This window comes from Phocoena sinus, chromosome 20, assembly GCF_008692025.1.
Source record: "Phocoena sinus isolate mPhoSin1 chromosome 20, mPhoSin1.pri, whole genome shotgun sequence".
Lineage (NCBI taxonomy): Eukaryota > Metazoa > Chordata > Mammalia > Artiodactyla > Phocoenidae > Phocoena > Phocoena sinus.
In genome coordinates, this window is record NC_045782.1 from 28,323,161 (window position 1) to 28,344,122 (window position 20,962).

At 44.5% G+C, this 20,962-nt stretch overlaps 1 protein-coding gene across 4 annotated transcripts; it reads right to left on the minus strand.

Moving 5' to 3' along the window:
* Positions 1 to 91: 91 nt before the first annotated feature.
* MKS1 (MKS transition zone complex subunit 1) lies at positions 92 to 11,502 on the minus strand. 4 transcript variants are annotated; one of them, XM_032616780.1, is made up of 18 exons: positions 11,401 to 11,497; positions 10,886 to 10,995; positions 9,694 to 9,764; positions 9,064 to 9,219; positions 7,912 to 8,009; positions 7,596 to 7,724; positions 7,229 to 7,333; positions 6,676 to 6,784; positions 6,086 to 6,142; positions 4,964 to 5,006; positions 4,641 to 4,706; positions 3,074 to 3,144; positions 2,654 to 2,723; positions 2,447 to 2,554; positions 1,633 to 1,766; positions 1,061 to 1,143; positions 877 to 974; positions 92 to 769 (listed from the first exon to the last, which is right to left on the minus strand). In XM_032616780.1, exons 1-18 carry the CDS (start codon positions 11,478 to 11,480, stop codon positions 678 to 680), a joined length of 1,680 nt encoding a protein of 559 aa, XP_032472671.1. In that variant the 5' UTR covers positions 11,481 to 11,497; the 3' UTR covers positions 92 to 677. The 4 variants fall into 4 exon arrangements, 2 of the variants coding, with proteins under 2 accessions (XP_032472671.1, XP_032472672.1); XM_032616781.1 differs by lacking the exon at positions 1,061 to 1,143; XR_004347545.1 differs by lacking the exon at positions 92 to 769 and having other exon boundaries at positions 909 to 974; positions 1,061 to 1,180.
* Between the last annotated feature and the right edge of the window lie 9,460 nt (positions 11,503 to 20,962).

Sequence of the window (20,962 nt, forward strand, 5' to 3'; positions counted from 1 at the left end):
AAAGGGCAGGAGCGTTAGGGGCCCCGACATTAAGGAGAATGAATAGCTTGGCCGTGAAAGCGACCCAAGCAGAAAACCAGCCGACAGAATGTCAGTCAGTATAAAAAGTTTTTATGTACAAAAAACACAATAAAAGATGACAGCTAGCTAGCAGAAAGGACTGGGCATTGCCTTCAGCCTTCATTTACTATAGAAACAAGCCCCCAGCAGGAAGGGGAGGCTACCCTGGGAAGAGGAGGCTGGGTTCCCGGGCCAGGAGTGTAAGATCTCTCTCGCCTTCTTTCTCGGGCCTCCATGTGTAAAGCAGGTGTGGAGCAGGTGGTACTGCTGCCCTCTGCCACTGAGACCGTGAGACAGGCCGGAAAGGAGGCTGTGTCGAGGACAGAACTAACTCTGGGCTTCCCCCCAAAACTGGTCTCAAACCAAAAAGCCTGTCTTGTTGCGAAGGTCACTTGCAGTGGCTGACATGTGAAGACAGGGACCATATGGGGGCCACAGGGTCTTTGGCTTTGTTGCCACCCAGCAGCTGAAGACCAGGCAGGGGTCCAGCCCAGGATTCTCAGCTCTTCCGGTTCTCAGCAGGTCAGCGGGGTCTCTAATCAGAAAGATGAAGAGGGCCCAGGCCTTGGATATCACCCGTCTTGCCCTCGTGCACGGCGGGCCAGGACTGCAGTGAGCTAGGAGACCGTGGTTCCCGAGGGGCTCACGAGGTCCTGGGGAAGGCTTTCTCGGGCCTCCTGCATGCGGCGCCGGGCTCGACGGAAGGCTTCTGTGAGGGAAGCAGACACAGGAGTCAGCTGCCACGGTGTGGGGGAAACGGGGCGCACGGGGATGCTGGAGGGGGGTGTAGCTGGAATTGGGTGGGGGGAAGCCTACCTAGCACGTTGTGAATGGAACTTTGCTGGCTGAATCCCTCCAGACGGTCCAACACGCTCCTCATCCTCTTCCGGAGAGAACTTGACTCCATGAAGGCCCTGCGGGGGAGCCCGCCACATGGCCATGGCTGCTCCTGCAGCCCTCAGGGTCAGAAGCCCCGAGGCGGAGGGTGATGGCCACTCACCTGGACTGCTGCAGGCAATGCAGGCGGAAGGTGACACTGCCTGTGGTCTCTGTGCGGAGTCCAAAGCGGCTCAGACGCTCCCCCTGCGGCATCCGGTTAACGTCAGGTTTCTGTTGGCTCCTAGACCCCAGGCACCACAGTGGCCTCACTCCCATTCTTACTCCCATTCTTGGGGAGAACAGTTCTGTTGGGGAAACTTCATCCCAACACCCAGATTCCACCACCTCCCAACTGTAAATCAAGGAACATTCCAGCCTCGTTCGAGAATCAGCAGTCTTATAAGCTGCCTGCCAATCCTCTGATCCCTGAGGACTCAGGGATGGGCCGGAAGGAGGGGCCGGTTATTCCGACAGGGACCAGGGGAAACCTCTAAGTGTCCTGTTTTCCAGAGCTCTCCTAGGATAGCGGTGACGTTTGCACCTGGTGCAAGACGTGGCCGAGACAGGAGGGAAGGGACTGAGTAATAATGAAGCAATGAACAATGAAGAGTCCTTAACCCAGATTCCACCTTACTCCAGAAGAGATAGGGACGTAAGTTCCCAGCATGAAGTCTCCCCAAAGACAAAAGTCACCTTGAAGGTTCCTGGTATCCGCACGTAGGAGAGGTCCTCCAGTTCCAGAGAGCCACCAATGAAAAACCTCCTGAGCTCAGCCACCGGGCCCAGCTCCAGGGGCCTCCATGTAGGGACTGTCAGGGTGTGTGAGCCTGTGCAGGAAGAGGAGAACGGGGCCGGAAATGGCACGTGGTCCCTTGCTGCCTTCCCGGAAATGACACGGGCCTCGCCACCACCAAAACACCTGGTCTGGTAATGGCCTGACCTCTGGTGAAGGTCATCAGAGTGGTTTAGGGTACCCACTTGAAAATCAATCAGATGGAAATTCAGATCTCAGCTCTGCCAGTTATTACCTGGGCACCAGGACAAGTTTCTCAACCTCTCTGAACCCCATTCTCCTCATCTAATAACAACACCTATGCCTCACAGAGTGGTGGGGAGAATTAAAGGAGAAGCACTTAGCACACTGCCTGGCGCACAACAGAAGACAGTGGCTACTATTTCAAAAGGAACGCTGATCCACTCAATACACATCCACCGAGAGCCCATCTTGCCACGTGGCTGCTCCCTCAAGGCCACGAGTCAGATCAGAGGAGCCGGATGCAGAGCCCAGAGCTGCTCAGCTTCCCAGTTAGCTGTCATTTCACCCAGTTGTCTCTAACAGAGGGGGAACATTTCCTCAAAAGGAGCAAGGAAATCTTGCAAGTTAAGTGCTTCTAATTCCCAATCATCCCTACTCCTCACAGGAAGTGGTCGAATCTTCTGAAGTGTTAGCCTTGTTTCTAGGAGCTAGGGCACATGGGCCACACGAAGGGCAGGGATGAGCGGTCACCTGGGGTGGCAGGCAGCACCACAGCCCCGTAGCCTTCCACGCGATACCTCTGCCAGAAGTCCAGCGAGAGGACCTCGCAGTAGAGCACAGGCCATGCCGGGAGAGCACCTGCAGCCAGGGGGAGAAGCGGCCAGGTCATGGGAGGCCTTCACCAGGAGAGGGCCTGTCTGAGGGGCCCCAAGGCCGAGCACCTGCCAGGCCACTCACCGGCAGATTCATCCTCGTGGAGGAAGGAGGCCTCAAACGTGAACGGGTAGGAGAAGTAAGCCACATTATCCTAAAAAAGAGGAATGTTATTTTATACTCAGTGTCATGGGGTGGACGAGGGCTCACTTGGAATTTGTTTTCCCTGTAGCCAATGACAAGGTCACCATCCCAAGGGAAAAAGAAAAACTATCACCCCAGGTAGGAAATAAAAGGCTGAGAGGTGAAGGGACACCCAAACCCGAGCTGCTACCCCTCTCAAAAAGGCAGAGAGAACCCTTGGACCAGGCATCCCTGCAGAGCCCACAGCGAAGGGCCGGACCCAGCTCTGGAATCTTTCCCAGGCCGCGAGCGTGATAATCTTCAGATGCCTTCCCCCGAGCAGTCCTGTTCCCTTCTAGGTGCCCCCTCTCGCTGCCCTACCATTCCCAGGGACTTGGTGGCACAGGTCTGTGTTATTCCTGAGAGCTGCTGGAATGCTGGGCTTGACCAGCCTGAAAACCAAAGACCACATATAGTAAGTCAACGGGGAGGAAGGCAAGCAGTTGAGAAAAAGACAAAGTTCCCTTGTCTATTCACTCACTCATTCATGCAATCAATCATTCATTTCACATTCACTGTGTGTCTGCTATGTGCTACGACCAATCACTGGGGACATCTTGGTGACCAGATAAAAAAGCTTCCTGTCTCTCGTGGGACCACCATTCCAGTTGGGGGTGGGAGGGGGGAACAGACAACAAACCAACCAACAAAAAGACTATCAAGTAGTAATAAATGCTAAAGTAAAAATAAAACAGGGTGAAGGGACTGAGTGGCTTGAGGCTCATTTAGACGGGGTGGTGAGGGAACACCACTCAGAGGTGACACTTAGGCTGACACCTAAACTAAAGCAGAACCAGTCGTGCAAAGATTGGACACAAAAGCTTTCAGACAAAGGAAATGGCCCTGAAAAGGCCCTAAGGTGGGAATGAACTTGGCCTGCTCAAGAACAGAAATTACAACTGCAATGCTGTAAGGGAGGGATAGGCAGGGGCCAGCTCGTTCAGAGAATGGAGTTTGGATTTGGCTCTAAGAGGGAAGGGAAGCTGTTGGGGCTTTAAGTTCAAAAGAGACACAACTGGTTTACATTTTAAAGGCTCAGTTAGGCTGTGGTGTACGTGGCAAATGAAATGTAAGAGGGAGCAAGACAGGAAGTGAGAGGATAAATTAGAAACCTAAGGCTTTGGCCTAAGCAAGAGATGATGGTGGCTTGGCCCAGGGTCCTCGAGAGAATAGAGGATTCAAGACATCTTCTGGAGACAGAACTGCCAAGAACTCCTGATAGAATGAATGGCGGTAGGGAGCTAGAGAAAGTGAGGAGTCAAGGATGTCTCTTAGGTTTCTGGTATCAGAAACTAAGTAGATGACACTGCCATTCAGCTAAGATGGGCAAGACCATGAGGGCAGGTGTGAGGCAAGAGGGGGAATCAAGAAGCTTTTGGTCATGTTAAACAGGAACGACAAAGAGGTAAGTGGACGTGACTCTGGAGTTCAGGGGAGAGGCTAAGGCTAGAGAGGGCCATCTGGGAGTCTGAGACATACAAACAGTACCGAAGCTACAGGATGTGTGAGGCCACCGAGAAAGACCGTGGAGAGAGAGTAACAGAAGGCCAGGCCCAGCCTTGGATACTCTAATAGTTTTAGATCCACAGAAGATGAGGGAACAGCCAAGAAGGCCGCTGAGCCCCCAATGAGAGAGACGAGAGGAGCACAGAGCCAGAAGCCAAGAGGAGAGTCTCAGTGAGGAAAGTGAGCTGTGGTGAATGCTTCTGAGAGGCCAAGTAGGGTGAAGGCAGAGATGTCACCACAGGATTTCACATCTTGGAAGTGATCTATGACCTTGAAAAGAATAGTAACAATTTCAGTGGAGGAGTGGGGAAGGAAGTCTGACCGAATGCCTCTGGAAAACTGTCAGAATGGGTAAAAAGAGAGACTTATGAATATTACTTACTAGTAGATGGCAATTCCACGAAGAAGTGGACGTAAAGATTGTCAAACTCATAGCCTTGGGCTGAAACTAAGAAAACAGGAAACTGTTTCAGCTTATCCTCCTATCACCCTTAACACCCGCCCCAGTCCTAAAGGGCCTACCCACGTGTGGAAGCGAGTCCCTCAAGGGCCAGGAACTCCCTGTGCTTCCAGGAAAGACACATGCCTGAGCCTCCCGAGTGCTGCGGACAGCCCAAGGGCTCTACTAGGGCGGGGAGGATTACTCCACAGCTAAATCTGGCACTTGCCAAGCATCAAGGGACTTCTGTCTGGTAAGACACTTACCTACCTCTCCATTTACAAAGAGCCGGAGGGCACCTGGTACCGTCTGAGGTAGAGAGAAGTGGGGACAGATCAGGAGGTCTGAGGGAAGCGACACCTCTCCTCCAGCCTGCCCGTAAATCCCCAGAGGACCTGACGCTGGATGCCAGATCCAGGTGTGTGACTAATCCCGCTTCCTCCCCACCCGCCACTTCTCCATAAATCTGTTTCCTTCATTTCTAAAAGTGTGTAATGTAATGGAAAAAGCACCTAATTTAAATGGTGGGGAAGGCAACAAAGTGTGGGGTATTTACAAGAATGGCCAAGAGAAGCACCCACAGCTGCCTGCTGCCGTACGGCGAGAGGCTAGAGACCCCTGCTCCCTCTAGAGGGAGGTCAAGAGACTAGGCAGTTTCCTTTTTAAATTATTTGTGTATCTATCTTATCTCACTTTTTAACACCGAAAATCTGTTGCTAATACAACACAAAAATAGTGAAAGTTAATTTTTTAGAGAGAGAGAGGGAGACCACCAGGTAACTCTCTCCTTGTTTCCAGATCTAGAAATGGAACTCCTGGAATAAGAGAGGACAAAGAATAGGACCACAGGATTACGGACTTAAACTCTTGTTTTAAGAGCCAAACTACCTGACAAACAGAAATGACACCCCTCCCTCTCTATGGGGCATTAGGAAAAATATCTACATGAAGAGTAAGGAAGACACTTTTCATCTTTACGTTTATTTATAAAATTAATTACAAAGTAATACATGAATGCATTCCTGCTGATAAAAATTCAAAACCACCTAAGTTTAGAGAATAAAAAGTAAACATTCCTGACATGTCCCTCTCACCACCCAATAGCCATCTACCATTTCCCAATCCCACCCCCTCCCCAGAGAAAGCCACCCATAGGGTGTGTGCCCTTTGAGACCTTTTCCTATGCATTAACAGTTCTATATCAATATGCAATGCTTCTAAAACATAACAAGGACTATACTCTAAATGTTGTTTTTTACTTTTTTCCACTGAAGAGTATGTCTTTGGGACATACTTTAGAGAGAGAGAGAACTGTCACTGAGCCGCAGTCAGAACGCTCTGGCTACAGAAACCCAGCTGGCGGAGCTGCAGGAAACCCAGCTACTCACCGTCTCAAAGTCAGTGCCTACGAGGCTGTTGAGATACTCCTTGTGCCGGCCATAGAGCTGAGGAAACAAACCACACTGAAACTCAAGGTGCGACCCCAGCCAGACCAGGGTTCAGATCTGCATGGGAGGGAGAAAAGCAGCAGGAGTGGGAAGTGCCACAGAAAGCTGGAGGCCTAAGCATCCCAGACACTGACATCTGACAGTGAAGCACAGAGGCTCTGGAGTCCACTGGTCTGGGACCAACCTGGCTCTCGCACTTACGTGACCTCGGGCAGACTGCTTAGCTTCTTGATCTCCATTTCCTCATTTATAAAGTGGTAATAATAAAAATATTCACCTCAAAGGCTTGTGGTACAGTCTAAATGAAATAAAGTATGTGAAGGGCCTAGCACAGAGCATGGTAAATGCTCAAATAAATGGCCATTATTGTGATGATCTTATAATAGGATCGAAACCTTATATCTGACATGTCAGCAGTGCTTCCCAAGTCAGGCGAGGCCTCTAAGAGCAAGGCCTTGCAGCTGCTGACCCAACCTCGGCCGCAGCCTCGGCTCCCAGCTCTCTGGTTCCTGGACTGAACCAGTACTTACGTCCCTGAGCGCACGCTGCTCCCGCTCTTCCTCCTCAGGCTGTGCAAGGGAGGACACGCTGTCAATCGTATACTTCCACAGCTCCTGCTTCTCCCCGTCTGTCTCGATTCTGTAAGGTTAAAGCCACAAAGGGACTAACTAACTCAGCAAACAGGAGGTGGGGCCCTCGAGACCCAGCCCAGGGAGGAGCCGATTTACAGTTCTGTTATTCTAAGACGTAAGATGAGGAACAGTCAAGCCAGAGGAGAAGACCTGGCTAGTTCATCTCTCCCAGTTTTGATTAGTCCCTACACGCAGCAGCACAGAGAATTATTTTCACCTAACTATACTGATGAAGGTATCACTTTCAAATCCGGGTAGGTGCATATTTTCTGAGAAAAGGATGCCCAGTGTCCTAAGGGTCTATGACCTGGAACAGAATATGAAGCACTGGCTGGGAATTTAAAAGTTAGAACACATGAAGGGCTTTCAGAGAATCTCCTCAACTTGGGGCAAGAAGTGAAGCCAAGGAAAGCAATGCCAGTCTCCGCCATCCCCTTCTTCCTCTTCTCACCTGTAGGGCCCTCTGGAGCCAGTGAAGTCAGGTTTTACTGTGATCACACCATTACTGTCCACCTTCAGAGTACAGAGGACATGTTCATACTTCTTATAGCCAAGCCTAGAAACCAGGGAATTAACACCAGGGTTCAAGACTGCTGCCCCACCTCCAGGGAAAGAGGAAGAGGTGTTCAGGACACATCAGGGGAGAGGACAGAGGCTGGAGTGAGAATTGTCATGGTAAAATACTCTCTTCCAAAGAAAAAGTAGAAGGAAAAAATCCCTCCCTCCCATATACCTGGGAGGACTATAAAGGAGAGTGACGGTTAGTGACAGGAGAAGAGAATGAAGGTCTGAGCTGGGCAGTAAGAAGCTTCACTCACTTTCCATAGGGGCCCAGGTCTGCCATGATGTACATTGTCTGAAGAGGGGTGTTGATGACATGGCTGTTCCGGATGAACTCTTCTGAGGGTTCCCAGGTGACGATTCGTGACTTAAGGATGCCACCCTCCCTGGGAGACACCACAGGAAGGGTCACTTCCCCGGCACCCCCCGAACAGCCTGAAGGAGGAGCTCAGGGGAGCACACGAAGGTGGAGGCCCGCTGCAGGATGGGACGCTCGAGTTGGTGGGCATACGGGGAACACAGGCATGGACGGACCGCAGAGGCCGCCACGGCCCTGTACACACTTGCACTCACATCCCTCGCCTGTCCTGCCGCCGCCGCCTGACATTTGCCATTCGCTCGACCAAGAATGACGGCATTTCGCTGGCTGCGGTGGTCATTTTCTGACAGTGCTGGGAAAACAGAGCAGCCCAGTGTAAGCCTGCTCAGGGCCGTGTGGGACCAAGGACCTGGAGGGAAGTCTTCCTTCTGAAACTTCCCACAGAACCTGAACCTCAGCGCACGGCCACCTCACAACCACGCTGACGGCGGGCACAGTGGCACAAACAGCCCAAGGAAGAGCCCAACCAAGCCCTGGTTTGCCCGAAGGTTGCAGCGGGCCATTAGCCTTGAGAAATGAGTTTATTTATGCTCATCTTAAAATGAGCCTGCAATCTCTAAACACATACCGACAAAAAGTTTGGTGAGTCTGCCTGGTAGACGTTGACATCACTAGGTGGTTGGAAGATCTGAAGTGTAACACAAGTATTCTGTGGAAAACCCTCCCATGGGTAACTGAACACTATCTGTAATTTTCTTTTGTTTACCAAAACAGACAACCCAAATTTTATATGCTACCAACCCGCAGCTTTCCTGATATAAGCATCAACCTTTCAAAAGCATTCACTTAACGCCTGGCTCCTTGCAGAGATCTACAAGGTCACAGACAAAAATCAGATAATATAGGCACTCCCCTCCCTCAAGGAGTTTAAAATCTCACTAAGATGGCAGAATATGCAGAAGAAAATGTAAAAACAAGTCCATGAGGGTATAGCTGTCATGGGCAAATTGAGGATATAAGCCATTCCCCACGCAGTACTGAATCCCTCTTCAGACCCATATATTCAGTTTCGGCTGAATCCGTGATGAATTTTATCTAGATGGCTCTAGACTCCATCCACCTGTCTGATCTCATGGTGCACGGAGGAAGCCAAACCCAGTGGCTGCTTCTCCCAGTCTGTAGGCTGCAAGCCTATGACGAGAGACACTGCCGGCTCCCCCAGGCCCTCCAGCAGACGGAGCCGGGAGCGGCAGCCTCACCACCCGCAGACCGTGCCCACCTACTCCAGCTTGGCCGCCAGAAGGTCTGTATCCCCTTAACAGGCTTCCGAGTTAACATACAGACAGGCCGGAAAGCTAGGGGAGACGAAGGTGAAGGGAGCTACGGTGCTTGGGGAAGAATGCTACCTCCTCCAAATTGGTGTATCTATCAGAGTCAGTGTAGGTAAAGATTCGTCGGTTCTTCCTGCCATCCAGATCCTCCAGCTTCAGAATCTCTTGGCGGTACTGATGATCCAAAGGGCTCTGACAGGCTGCTTCATTTTGGTACAGATCTACTTCGAACTGAGGTCACAAAGAAACAAAGTTCTACTGAGAATATGTCAAATTTTGCTCCTATAACAGTTTGGTCAAATTAGTTCTATAGAGCTGATGCAACTTGACATGTTCTCATAGCCAACTGTCGTTTATCTAAACTAATGGAGGACAGGAGAGCCAACGAACGTTAGAGCTAAAAGGAACCACAGTGATAGTCTAATTCAATTCTGCTATTACAGAATTGACATACCAAAACAGTAATTCTGCTGTTTTGGTATGTGGCCCAGAGATGAAAAGTGTCTTACCCAGGATTATAAAACTGGGTAGTGGCAGGCACTATATTCCATTGACCCCATAAGCACAACAGTGGAAAGTATAAACTGTTATAAGCTTTCTGGAAATCAGTTTAGCAATATGTATCAAGAAACCTTCCCTGTGACTAGTCAGGTGGAAGGTGGACCAGGGGGAGGCAGACTGAGCAGACAAGGGACACTGGCTCACCTGGCTGAAGAGCTTCTCTTGCCACCCAATCACGACCTCCTCCTCTTCATCTACCTCCGGGCGGTGTCCACCTCCAAAGACAACAGAGTGAGTCAAATGTTTGAGCCAAACTAGCACCACTTCTCACTCTGTGGTTGGTTATAACCAAAGTCCCTGCTCTTATATTTGCCACAAAATCAGTTGGAGTTCACTGATCTATGAAGCACTCACTCTAGACTTACTCTATAGAGGCTGTGGATACGTGTAGAAGCCAAGATTAGGACCCAAGAAGTCTTAATCACTACTCTGATTTGAATAAAAGGAAGTCATGCCTTCCAGGAATTATTTGATCTAATTCAGTGTCAAGAGCTGAAATTTATTAGATATAGGCTGAATAGCTCTTCCTCAATCCCAACGGCCTACATTTGCTAGACAGGAACTGTGGCATTTTTATCTTCACTATTCCTGAAGCCATATATCTAGAATCACAAACACTATAACCTTAAGAGACCAAGTATCAGGAGAGAAAAGGAAAGACATACAACTGATTTTTTTTTTTAAAGAACCAAATCTAATACACACACTCCTAGCTGAGTGTGCCTTTTCCAAAGACACATGCTTCACAACCTGCCAGCTCACACTCTTGCCCAGGAATATTTTTGAACAGAAACAACAAAAGCAGAGAGACCAGTGACCTAATGCAAACACACTGTCCTCTCTTCCTCACTTTTCTGGCTTCCCAGATAAGGAAAACTGCTAGAACACAGACGGTGTTAATATGTACATTTTCCAAGCAGACCCCCATTTTTAAGCTGTTTTAAAAAGTGTTTAGTAGTATGTTTCAAGCTTGGAGTGATACTTTCTCTTAGGAAAAAAATGCCACAAATGGTATTTAGGTTGACAGGCAAATTTATAACGTATCTAAATTATGGTATTTGCTATTTCCCTACATTTGACCACAATTCGGATCTGCACCTTGCCGGCAGGAATCAAGCCTTATTCAATTTTACACAACATAATGTAGTAGTTACAATTGCCTGGGATCAAATCCTGGCTTCAACATTTACCGGCCCTGTGACCTTGGACAATAAACCCATCCTCTCTATACCTTTTCTCAGAATATAGACCTGGGTCTACTCTGTCTTAAGAGGTAACCTCCGCCCTAGGCCCTTCCCCAGATCCCCAAGCGGCCACATCACCACCATTCACCCACTGGTGGATGGGTGAGGCCTAAAAGTGGCCAAGTCTATGAGGTCCTTCCCGGGCTGGGCAGCAGGCTGGTGGTGGAGGTAGCTGCTTGATGTGATTCTTTGCAGGTGGACTCTGCCAGGAAAAGAGAAGCCCAAAATACTCGTTACAAAACACCCAACCAGGAGATGAACGCTGAGCAAAGATGGGGAAACAAAATCAGAAGAGGGTACGGCTACCAAGAATGCGGCGGGGTGTAGGCGACAGAGGGGATGTGAGTGGGGCACGGGGACCTAAGGAGAAGACGATGGGAGAGTGTACTGGAGACACAGGGCCTCGAGAAACTTGGGCGGGGCAGGGTCCTGAAAGGGTGGGTCTGGAAGTTGTGAGTGAAGAGGGTAGTGAGGGAGACGCGGGGAGACGAGGTGACAGCGGTCAGGACTGCAAACCCAAGTAAGGGTCCCAGCAAACAAGAAGTGAAGTTCAGGCTCTAATTATCTGACAGCATAAAAGCACGGGGCTCTGGGGTGATGCGACTACCGGAGGCGAAGGTTGCGCACGGGGTCCCAAGAGCGATACACGGCCTCTCCGGTGTCAGTGCTCCAGACGGTCTCCGCCATGACAGCTGCGCTGCGCGCGACTGTGCCGGAAAGCGCGCCGCCCCAGTTCCCCTGGCAACGGAAACGCTGGGTTAGGGAGGCGGGAACCCGGTTCCCTACGCGGCGCGGCAGAGCCCCGCCCGTTGCAGGCGCAGGCCAGTTGATGCCAGCGCACGCTTCGGCTGGGGCTCGTGCGGGGTTGCCGCTGATCCTGAGTGGGAACGAAGCTCGCTCACACCCAAGGCCAGACTTGATGCACTTTACAAATGAGGAAACTAAAGCAGCGCTATAGGCCCCTTTTATGCAGATTCAGACAGAAATGGTGATGGACACCAAACCCAAGCGTCCTGAGTTCTCAACTACTACTTTTTTCACCACACGACACAGCCTTCCACTGAATCCTGGGAAACTTTGGCCTCCTAATCGGTGGAGGTGACTCACAGAATGCACCCATTCTTCCCAAAGGAGTCAGGGGAGGTGATGATGGTTACCCAGACATGAAAATATATTCTTGGAAGAAGACAAAAAAATGTCAAGATTTATTAATCCTTGTGTTGGCATTCACTGAACCAGAGAAAGAAGAAACAAGGAAGCTAACAGTAAGGAAGGAAAAGATGTCATTATTGCACTGGGTTTTCCCCTGCGTGTGTTATTTCCGGATTTTTAAGCCACCTTAGATACCTCACTGGCCTTGGGAAGAGTCAACAAAATGCCATTATGAAGACGTGCTTCACTGGACTGCCAAAGGCAGGACACACCATAACCTTGAGTCTAGCTCCCTGACACCTTGGGGATGGCAACAATTTTCAGCCTTTGACATTTGCTGCTTCCTCAACAGAGTAGGCAATTGTCCCCTGAACTCAAGAATCTCATGCCAGTTTCATTATATGGCATTGGGAGCCCTAAGCAACAAAGCTGCTGTTGTGTAACACTAAGGACTCACCGTAACAATAGCCCTTTTTATTTAAGATCTGATACAGCCTGGGTGCTTTGTTTGTATTGTCCCCAATCCTCCTAAAAACCCCTTAAGTAGGTATTTGTTATTCTCATTTAATCAATGAAGTTATTGAAGGCCAGAGCTTGAAGGTTGAGCTCTAGTAAGTGGTGAAGGAGCTGAGGCAGCCCAGGTCTGTCTTTTGAAGCCTGAACACCTTCCACTCTGCTTCACGACCTCTCACCTACCAATTTATTCTATGAGAGCACACAGTTGCCAATCTGGGAAATAATTATTTCAACAGGTGAAACCATGGAGGCAGAATATTAGCTTTTAAGAGAAAAGCCACTCTAGTTTTTTCTTTTAAAGTTGTGAATAGACAACACTGTGCCACATGAACAGCAAATGATGAAGGTGGAGCCTGTACCAACAGTTTAGTTTTATACCAAATCAAACTTATAGCAAAGTCAATCTGACATAGACAAAGTAGGTACTGTACCACATGGTATGGAAATATAAGTTATTTGTCTAACCATAGTTGAATTATTTTTATACAGGTAAACTAGATTTTTATTCTCCTTATTTACTGGTATAAGTCAGGATTCTTAAAATTGGGATCCATGAGGAGAGTTCAAGGGGTCTATTGACTCTTTCCCTTACCAGTAGGGGGTACCAGTATGAGATTAAGAGATACAAAGTACTATGTATAAAATAAATAAGCAGCAGAGATATACTTTACAGCACAGGGAAATATAGCAATTATTTTGTAATAACTTTAACTGGAGTATCTATAAAAAATATTGAATCCCTATGTTGTACACCTGAACTAATATGTTCTAAATCAACTCTGCATCAATTAAAAAAAAACCTCCCTAGACTTTTGTGGGGGCCATTTTCTGGAAAGAGTCCATGGCTTTTATCAGCTTCTGGAAGGAGTTTGTACCCTGATATCAAGAGTAGCCTGATCCCCACTACATTTATATACTGACATCTTCTTAAACATCAAAAGTTTGGATTATATAGCATAAAGTCCAAAATCCCTTGTACCACCCCCAGCAACCCTTCCTCCCCCATCCCCAGTCAGGAAGGTTCAGAGTTGACATTTAATGTGTTCCCTAAAATAGAACCATTATTTGGAGTTTTTTTGGCTAGAAAACACTTACACAAACCATCACAAAGGGTAGATATTGCCTCCATTTCACATATTTATAAACCAAGACATTAATTGTACTACTCAGTCTTATGACCAAAAAGTATAGAGCCTGGACTTATGTTCAGGATGTTTTGACTCAAACCTATGGACTCTCCTTTGAACTGTGCTGTCTCCTTACATCTACTCCCACCCCCAACCCCAGTTTTTTCTTTCTTAAACCAGCCACATCTGAGCTATATCATAACAGTCCAATCGCTCTCTCTTTCCCCTCTCCAGTTGGTACTTTATAACTTACTTGGGCTCTCCCCACTACAAGACTTTAGGAAAGCAGTTCTTCAAAAATTATTCTGGGTCCCACAGTGTCTATGCTTTATGCCTAATTACTATGCCTTGAACTCACCTTGGTCCAGAGAAGAATCCTACTGAAATGGAACAATCTTATGAGGAGTAACAGACTTGACTCTTGCTTTTCTCTCTTTCTCCCTGACTTTGAAGATGGAGGAAGGGGCCATAAACACACCATAAAGCAGAAATTGTCAGATTGGATAAAAAGCAAGATCCAACTATATGCTGTCCACAAGAAGCTCACTTTAAATATAAAGACATTGATACTTTAAAAGTTAAAAAAATGGAATGAAATCTTGCCATTTGTGACAACAGGATGGATACAGAGGGTATTTTGCTAAGTGAAAAAAGTCAGAGAAAGAAAATTACTTCATGATTTCATTTATATGTGGAATCTAAAAAATAAAACAAGTGAACAAACAATGAAACAGAGATATAGATACAGAGAACAAATAGGAGGTTGCCAGAGGGGAGGGAGGTGGGGAGAGGAAAGAAATAGATGAGGGAGATTGAGAAGTACAAACTTCTAGTTGCAAAATAAATGTCATGGGTATGAAACATACTTTGTGGAGGATATAGTAAATAATTTTGTAATATCCTTGTATGGTGACAGATCAAAACTAGACTTACCATGGTGATCATTTTGAAATGTATAGAAATATCACATCACTATGTTGTATAACATAATGTTGTAGGTCAGTTATACTCCAAAAACAAACAAACTCATAGAAGAAAGATCAGATTTGTGGTTACAAGATGTGGGGGGTGGGGGGAGAGGGAATTGGATGAAGACAGTCAAAAGGTGCAAATTTCCAGTTATAATAAAAATAAGTACTAGGTATGTAAGGTACAACATGATAAATATAATTAACAGTGCTGTATGTTACACGTGAAAGTTGTTAAGAAGGTAAATCCTAAGCATCCTCATCGCAAGGAAAAATATTTTTTTCTATTTCTTTAATTTTGTATGTGTATTTTTATATTCTGTAATTTTGTATGAGATTATGGATGTCTACTAAACTTATTGTGATAATCATTTCATGACATATGTAAGTCAAATCATTATGCTATACACTTTAAATTTACACAGTGCTGTATGTCAATTATATCTCAATAAAACTGGAAGAAAACAAAAGTAGAAAAAGAAAAAGCAGGAAAAGAAAAAAAATGTTTTTAAAAGTTAAAGGATGGAAAAAGATATACCAAACAAACACTAATCAAAAGAAAGCTAGAGTGGCTATATTAATAACAGACAAAATAGACTTCAAAACAAGGGATATTATCAAGAATAAGGAGGTATATTTTGTAATGATAAATGCATCGATTCATCAAGAGGACATAAGAAACCTAAATATTTATGCAGTTAATAACAGAACTTCAAAATACATGAAGCAAAAATTGGTAGAAATGAAAGAAATCCACAATTATAGTTGGAGATATCAACACTTTTTTCTCTTTGTTTGTAATACAAGCATTTATTTATTTTCTTTTTTAAAAACAATATTACAATATTATATTAATTTCGGGTGTACAGCATAGTGACTCAATATTTTTATAGATTATACACCATACAAAGTTATTACAATATTATTGACCATACTACTTGTGCTGGACATTTATCCCTGTGACTTTTATTTTTTAAGTGGTAGTTTGTACCTCTTAATCCCCTTCACCTATTTTGCCCATCCCTGCACGCTCCTCCCTTCTGACAGCCACAAGTTTGTTCTCTGTATCTGTGAGTCTGTTTCTGTTTTTTTCTGTTTTATTATACTTTTTTCTTTTTTAGGTCCCACATATAAGTGAAAATGTTCAGTATTTGACTTTCTCTAACTTATTTCACTTAGCATAATGCCCTGTAAGCCCATGCATGCTGTTGCCTATGGCAAGATTTCATTCTTTTTATGGCTAATATTCCATTGTGTATAATATTCCACATCTTCTTTATCTATTCATCTATCAATGAACTCTTAGGTTGCTTCCATTCCTTGGCTATTGTAAATAATGCTGCAATGAACATTGCAGTGCATATATCTTTTTGAATTAGTGTTTTCATTTTCTTCAGATAAATACCCAGGAGTGGAATTGCTGAATCATATGGTAGTTCTATATTTAAGTTTTTGAGGACCCTCCATATTGTTTTCCACACAGCTATACCAATTTACATTCCCACCAAAAGTGCATTAGGTTTCCCTTTTTACCACATCCTCACCAACACTTTTTATTTGTTCTCTTTTTGATAATAGCCATTCTGAAAGGTGTGAGGTGATGTTTCATTGTGGTTTTGATTTGCACTTCCCTGATGATTAGTGATGTTAAGTATCTTTTTTTTTTTTTTTTTTTTTTTGGCGGTACACGGGCCTCTCACTGTTGTGGCCTCTCCCGTTGCGGAGCACAGGCTCCGGACGCGCAGGCCCAGCGGCCATGGCTCATGGCCCAGCCGCTCCACGGCATGTGGGATCTTCCCGGACCGGGGCACGAACCCGTGTCCCCCGCATCGGCAGGCGGACTCTCAACCACTGCGGCACCAGGGAAGCCCTGTTAAGTATCTTTTCATGTGTCTGTTGACCATCTGCATGTTTTCTTTGGAAAACTGCCAATTCAGGTCCTTTGCCCACTTTTAAATCAGATTGTTTTTTTATATATTGAGTTGTATGAATTCTTTATATATTTTGGATATTTACTGTTAACCTCTTTTTAGACATATCATTTGCAAATATATTCTCCCATTCGATATGCTGTCTTTTCATTTTGTTGATGATTTCTTTCACTGTGCAAAAGGTTTTCAGTTTGATGTGGTCTCATTTGTTTATTTTTACTTTTGTTGCCCTGGCCTGAGGAATCAGATCCAAAAAAATATTGTTAAGACCAATGTCAAAGAAGGTACTGCCTATGTTTTCATGGGAGTTTTATGGTTTCAGGTCTTATATTTATGTCTTTAATCCATTTTGAGCTTATTTTTGTATATGGTGTGAGAAAATGATCTAGTTTCATTCTTTTACATGTAGCTGTTCAGTTTTCCCAACACCACTTATTGGAGAGACTATCTTTTCCCCATCGATTGATTTGTGGATATTGAACCATCCTATTGTCCCTGGAATAAATCTCACTTGATCATGATGTATGGTTCTTTTAATGTATTATTGAATTTGGTTTGCTAATAGTTTGTTGAGAATTTTTGTGACTATGGTCATCAGGGATATTGGCCCATAATTTTTTTTTTTGGTAGTGTCTTTGGTTTTGATATCAGTGTAATGCTGGCTTCATAGAATGCATTTGAAAGCATTCCCTCTTCTTGGAAGATTATATGTTTCCAGAAATGTATCCATTTCTTCTAGGTTGCCCAGTTTGTTGGCATATAGTTATTCATAATATTGTCTTATGATTGCTTGTATTTCTGTGTTATTGATTATAACTTCTTTTTCTTCATTTCTGATTTTACTTGGGCTCTCTATTTTTCTCAATGAGTCTGGCTAAAGTTTATCAATTTTGTTTATCTTTTCAAAAAAGAGCTCTTAGATTTGCTGAATTTTTCTATTGTTTTGTTTTTTCAGTCTCTTTCATTTATTTCTGCTCTGATCTCTATTATTTCTTTCATTCTACTAACTTCGAGCTTTGTTCTTTTTCTAATTCCTTTAGGTATAAAGTTGGGTTCTTTATTTGAGATTTTTCTTGTTTCTTGAGGTAGGCCTGAATTGCTATGAACTTCCCTCTTAGAACTGCTTTTGCTGTGTCCCATAGATTTTGGAAAGTTGTGTTTCTATTTTCATTCATCTCACAGAATTTTTAAAATTTCATCTTTAATTTCTTCAGTGATCCATTGGCTTTTTAGTAGCATGTGGCTTAGTTTCCATGTGTCTGTATTTTTTCCAGTTTTCTTCCTGTAACTGATTTCTAGTTTCATACCATTGTGGTTGGAAAATATGACTGATACGATTCCAATCTTCTTAAATATATTGAGACTTGTTTTGTGACCTAGCACGTGATCTATCCTGGAGAATGTTTCATGTGCACTTGAAAAGAATGTGTAGTCTGCTCTTTGTGGATGGAATGTTCTATCAATGTCTATTAAGTCCACCTGGTTTAATTTATTGTTTAAGGCCAATGTTTCTTTTTAATTTTATTTATTTATTTATTTATTTATGACTGTGTTGGGTCTTTGTTGCTGTGTGCAGGCTTTCTCTTCTTGTGGTGAGTGGGGACTACTCTTCATTGCGGTGTGCAGGCTTCTCATTGCAGTGGCTTCTCTTGTTGCAGAGCACAGGCTCTAGGCTTGCGGGCTTCAGTAGTTGTGGCACACAGGCTCACTAGTTGTGGCTCCCGGGCTTAGTTGCTCCATGGCATGTGGGATCTTCCCTGACCAGGAATCCAACCCACGTCCCCTGCATTGGCAAGCAGATTCTTAACCACTGTGCCACCAGGGAAGTCCCAAGGCCAATGTTTCTTTATTGATTTTCTGTCTGCATGATACATCCATTGATGTAAATAGGGCATTAAAGTTCTCTATTATTATTGTATTACTGTCAACGTCTCCCTTTATACCTGTTAATATTTGCTTAATATATTTAGATGCCCCTATGTGTATATATGTTTACAAATGTTATATCCTCTTCTTCTATTGACACCTTATTCAGTATGTAATGCACCTCTTTGTATTTTCTTATAGTTAGTCTTTGTTTTAAAGTTACTTTGTCTGATGTGAATATTGCTACCCCAGGTTTTTGGGGTTTTATTTTTCATTTCTATTTGCATGGAACGTCTTTTTCCCATCCCTTCTCTTTCAGTCTGTGTGTGTCTTTAGCTCTGAAGTGAGTCTCTTATAGGCAGCATATAGATGGGTCTTGCCTTTTTTTTTTTTTTTTACCCATTCAGCCACTCTGTCTTTTGATTGGGGTATTTAGTCCATTTACGCTTAGAGTGATTATTGATAAGTATGTACTTATTGCTATTTTGTTACTTGCTTTCTGGTTGTTTTTGTAGTTCTCTGTTTTTTTCTTCTTTTAGTCTCTTCTCTTGTGATTTGATGATTTTTTTTTTTTTTTTTTTTTTTTTTTTAGTGTTATGTTCAGGCTCCTTTCTCTTTGTTGTTGTTGGGGTTTCTTTGGCATTTATTGAAAGTTTTTGGTTTCTGGTTACCATGAGTTTCATGTATATTGACTTCTACATGTATCTGTTTTAGTTGATAGTTTAAATTTGAACACATTCTAAAAGATCTATATATTTTTTTTTAATCTCAGAAATCTTTTTTTTTAATAGTAATCTTTTATTTATTTATTTATTTATTTTTATATTTATTTTTGGCTGTGTTGGGTCTTCGTTTCTGTGCGAGGGCTTTCTCTAGTTGCAGCGAGCAGGGGCCACTCTTCATCGCAGTGCGTCGGGCTCTTCACTACCGCGGCCTCTCTTGTTGCGGAGCACAGGCTCCAGATGCGCAGGCTCAGTAGTTGTGGCTCACGGGCTTAGCTGCTCCGCGGCATGTGGGATCTTCCCAGACCAGGGCTTGAACCCACGTCCCCTGCATTGGCAGGCAGATTTTCAACCACTGTGCCACCAGGGAAGCCCCAAGATCTATATTTTTTATTCCACCCTCTACGTTTTATGTTTTGATGTCATATTTTACATTTTTTGTGTATCCCTTAACTACTTATTGTAGTAATAGTTGATTTTATGACTTTTGTGTTTTAATCTTCATCCTAGGTTTTTAGGTGGTTAATCCACTGCCTTTATATGTATTTCCCTTTACCAGTGAGATTTTTTTTTCTTCGTGTATTTTCTTATTTCTTGTTATTGTCTTTTCTTTTTCACTTAAAGAAGACACTTTAACATTTCTTTTAAGGCCAGTTTGGTAGATGAACTCTTTAGTTTTTGCTTGTTTGGGAAACTACCTCTCCTTCAATTCTGAATGATAACCTTGCTGTGTAGAGTACCCTTGGTTGTAGGTTTTTTTCCTTTCAGCACTTTAAATATATCATGCCACTCCCTTCTGACCTGCAAACTTTTCACTGAAAAATCAGTTGATACCCTTAAGAGGGTTTCCTTGAATGTGACTCTTTTTCTCTTTCTGCCTTTAAAATTCTCTCTTTATCTTTAACTTTTGGTATTGTAATTATGATATATCTTGGTGTGTATCTCTTTGGGTTCATCTTGTGTAAGACTCTCTATGATTACTGGAAATAATTATCTGTTTCCAAGTTAAGGAAATTTACAGCCATTATTTCATCAAATACATTTCCTGCCCCCTTCTCTCTCTCGCTCCTCTCCTTTTGGTACTGCTATAATGTAGTGTTAATTTGCTTGATGTCCCTTAAGGTATCCTTATTAAAAAAAACACATTTGTTTATTTATTTACACTGTTCTGATCAGGTAATTTCCACTATTCTGTCTTCCAGGGTCCTTTTGCATTCTTCTGTATCACTTAATCTGCTGTTGATTCCCTCTAGTGTATTTTTCATTCCAGTTACTGTATTCTTCACCTCTGACTCGGTTCTTTTTTATATTTTCTAATTCTTTGTTGAAGTTCTCACTGTGTTCCTCTGTTCTTTTCTTGAGTTCAGAGGGCATTTTTATGACCATTGCTTTGAACTCTTTATCAGGTAAACTACTTACCTCTATTTATTAGGGGTTTTTCCTGGGGTTTTATCTTGTCTTTCCATTTAGAACATATATCTCTGTCTTCTCATTTTGTTTAACTTTCTGTGTTTTTATCTCTATGAATTAGGTGAAACAGTTACCTCTACCAGTCTTGAAGGCATGTCTTTGTGTAGGAGCATCCCTTTGCAGACTGTGTGTGACTGGTGGCTTTGGTGGGAGGGCTGAAACTAAAGCAGGTATGGGCCAGGCCTTTCTCTGGGGTGTGCTGGAAGCTGCAACTTGGCAGGGGGCAGAGGGCAGGAGGCTGGGGCTAGAGCCCTGCACAGGCTGGGCTTCTCCTGGTGCATGCCAGGGGCCACTGCCTTGACAGTTGAGGTGGAGATGTTGGAGCTGGAGCCCAGTACAGGCTGCAGGAGAAGCTGGTGTATTCTTGACAGGCCAGCAGAGAACCAGGTGCTTTTCAATCTGCTGCCTCTGTACTGG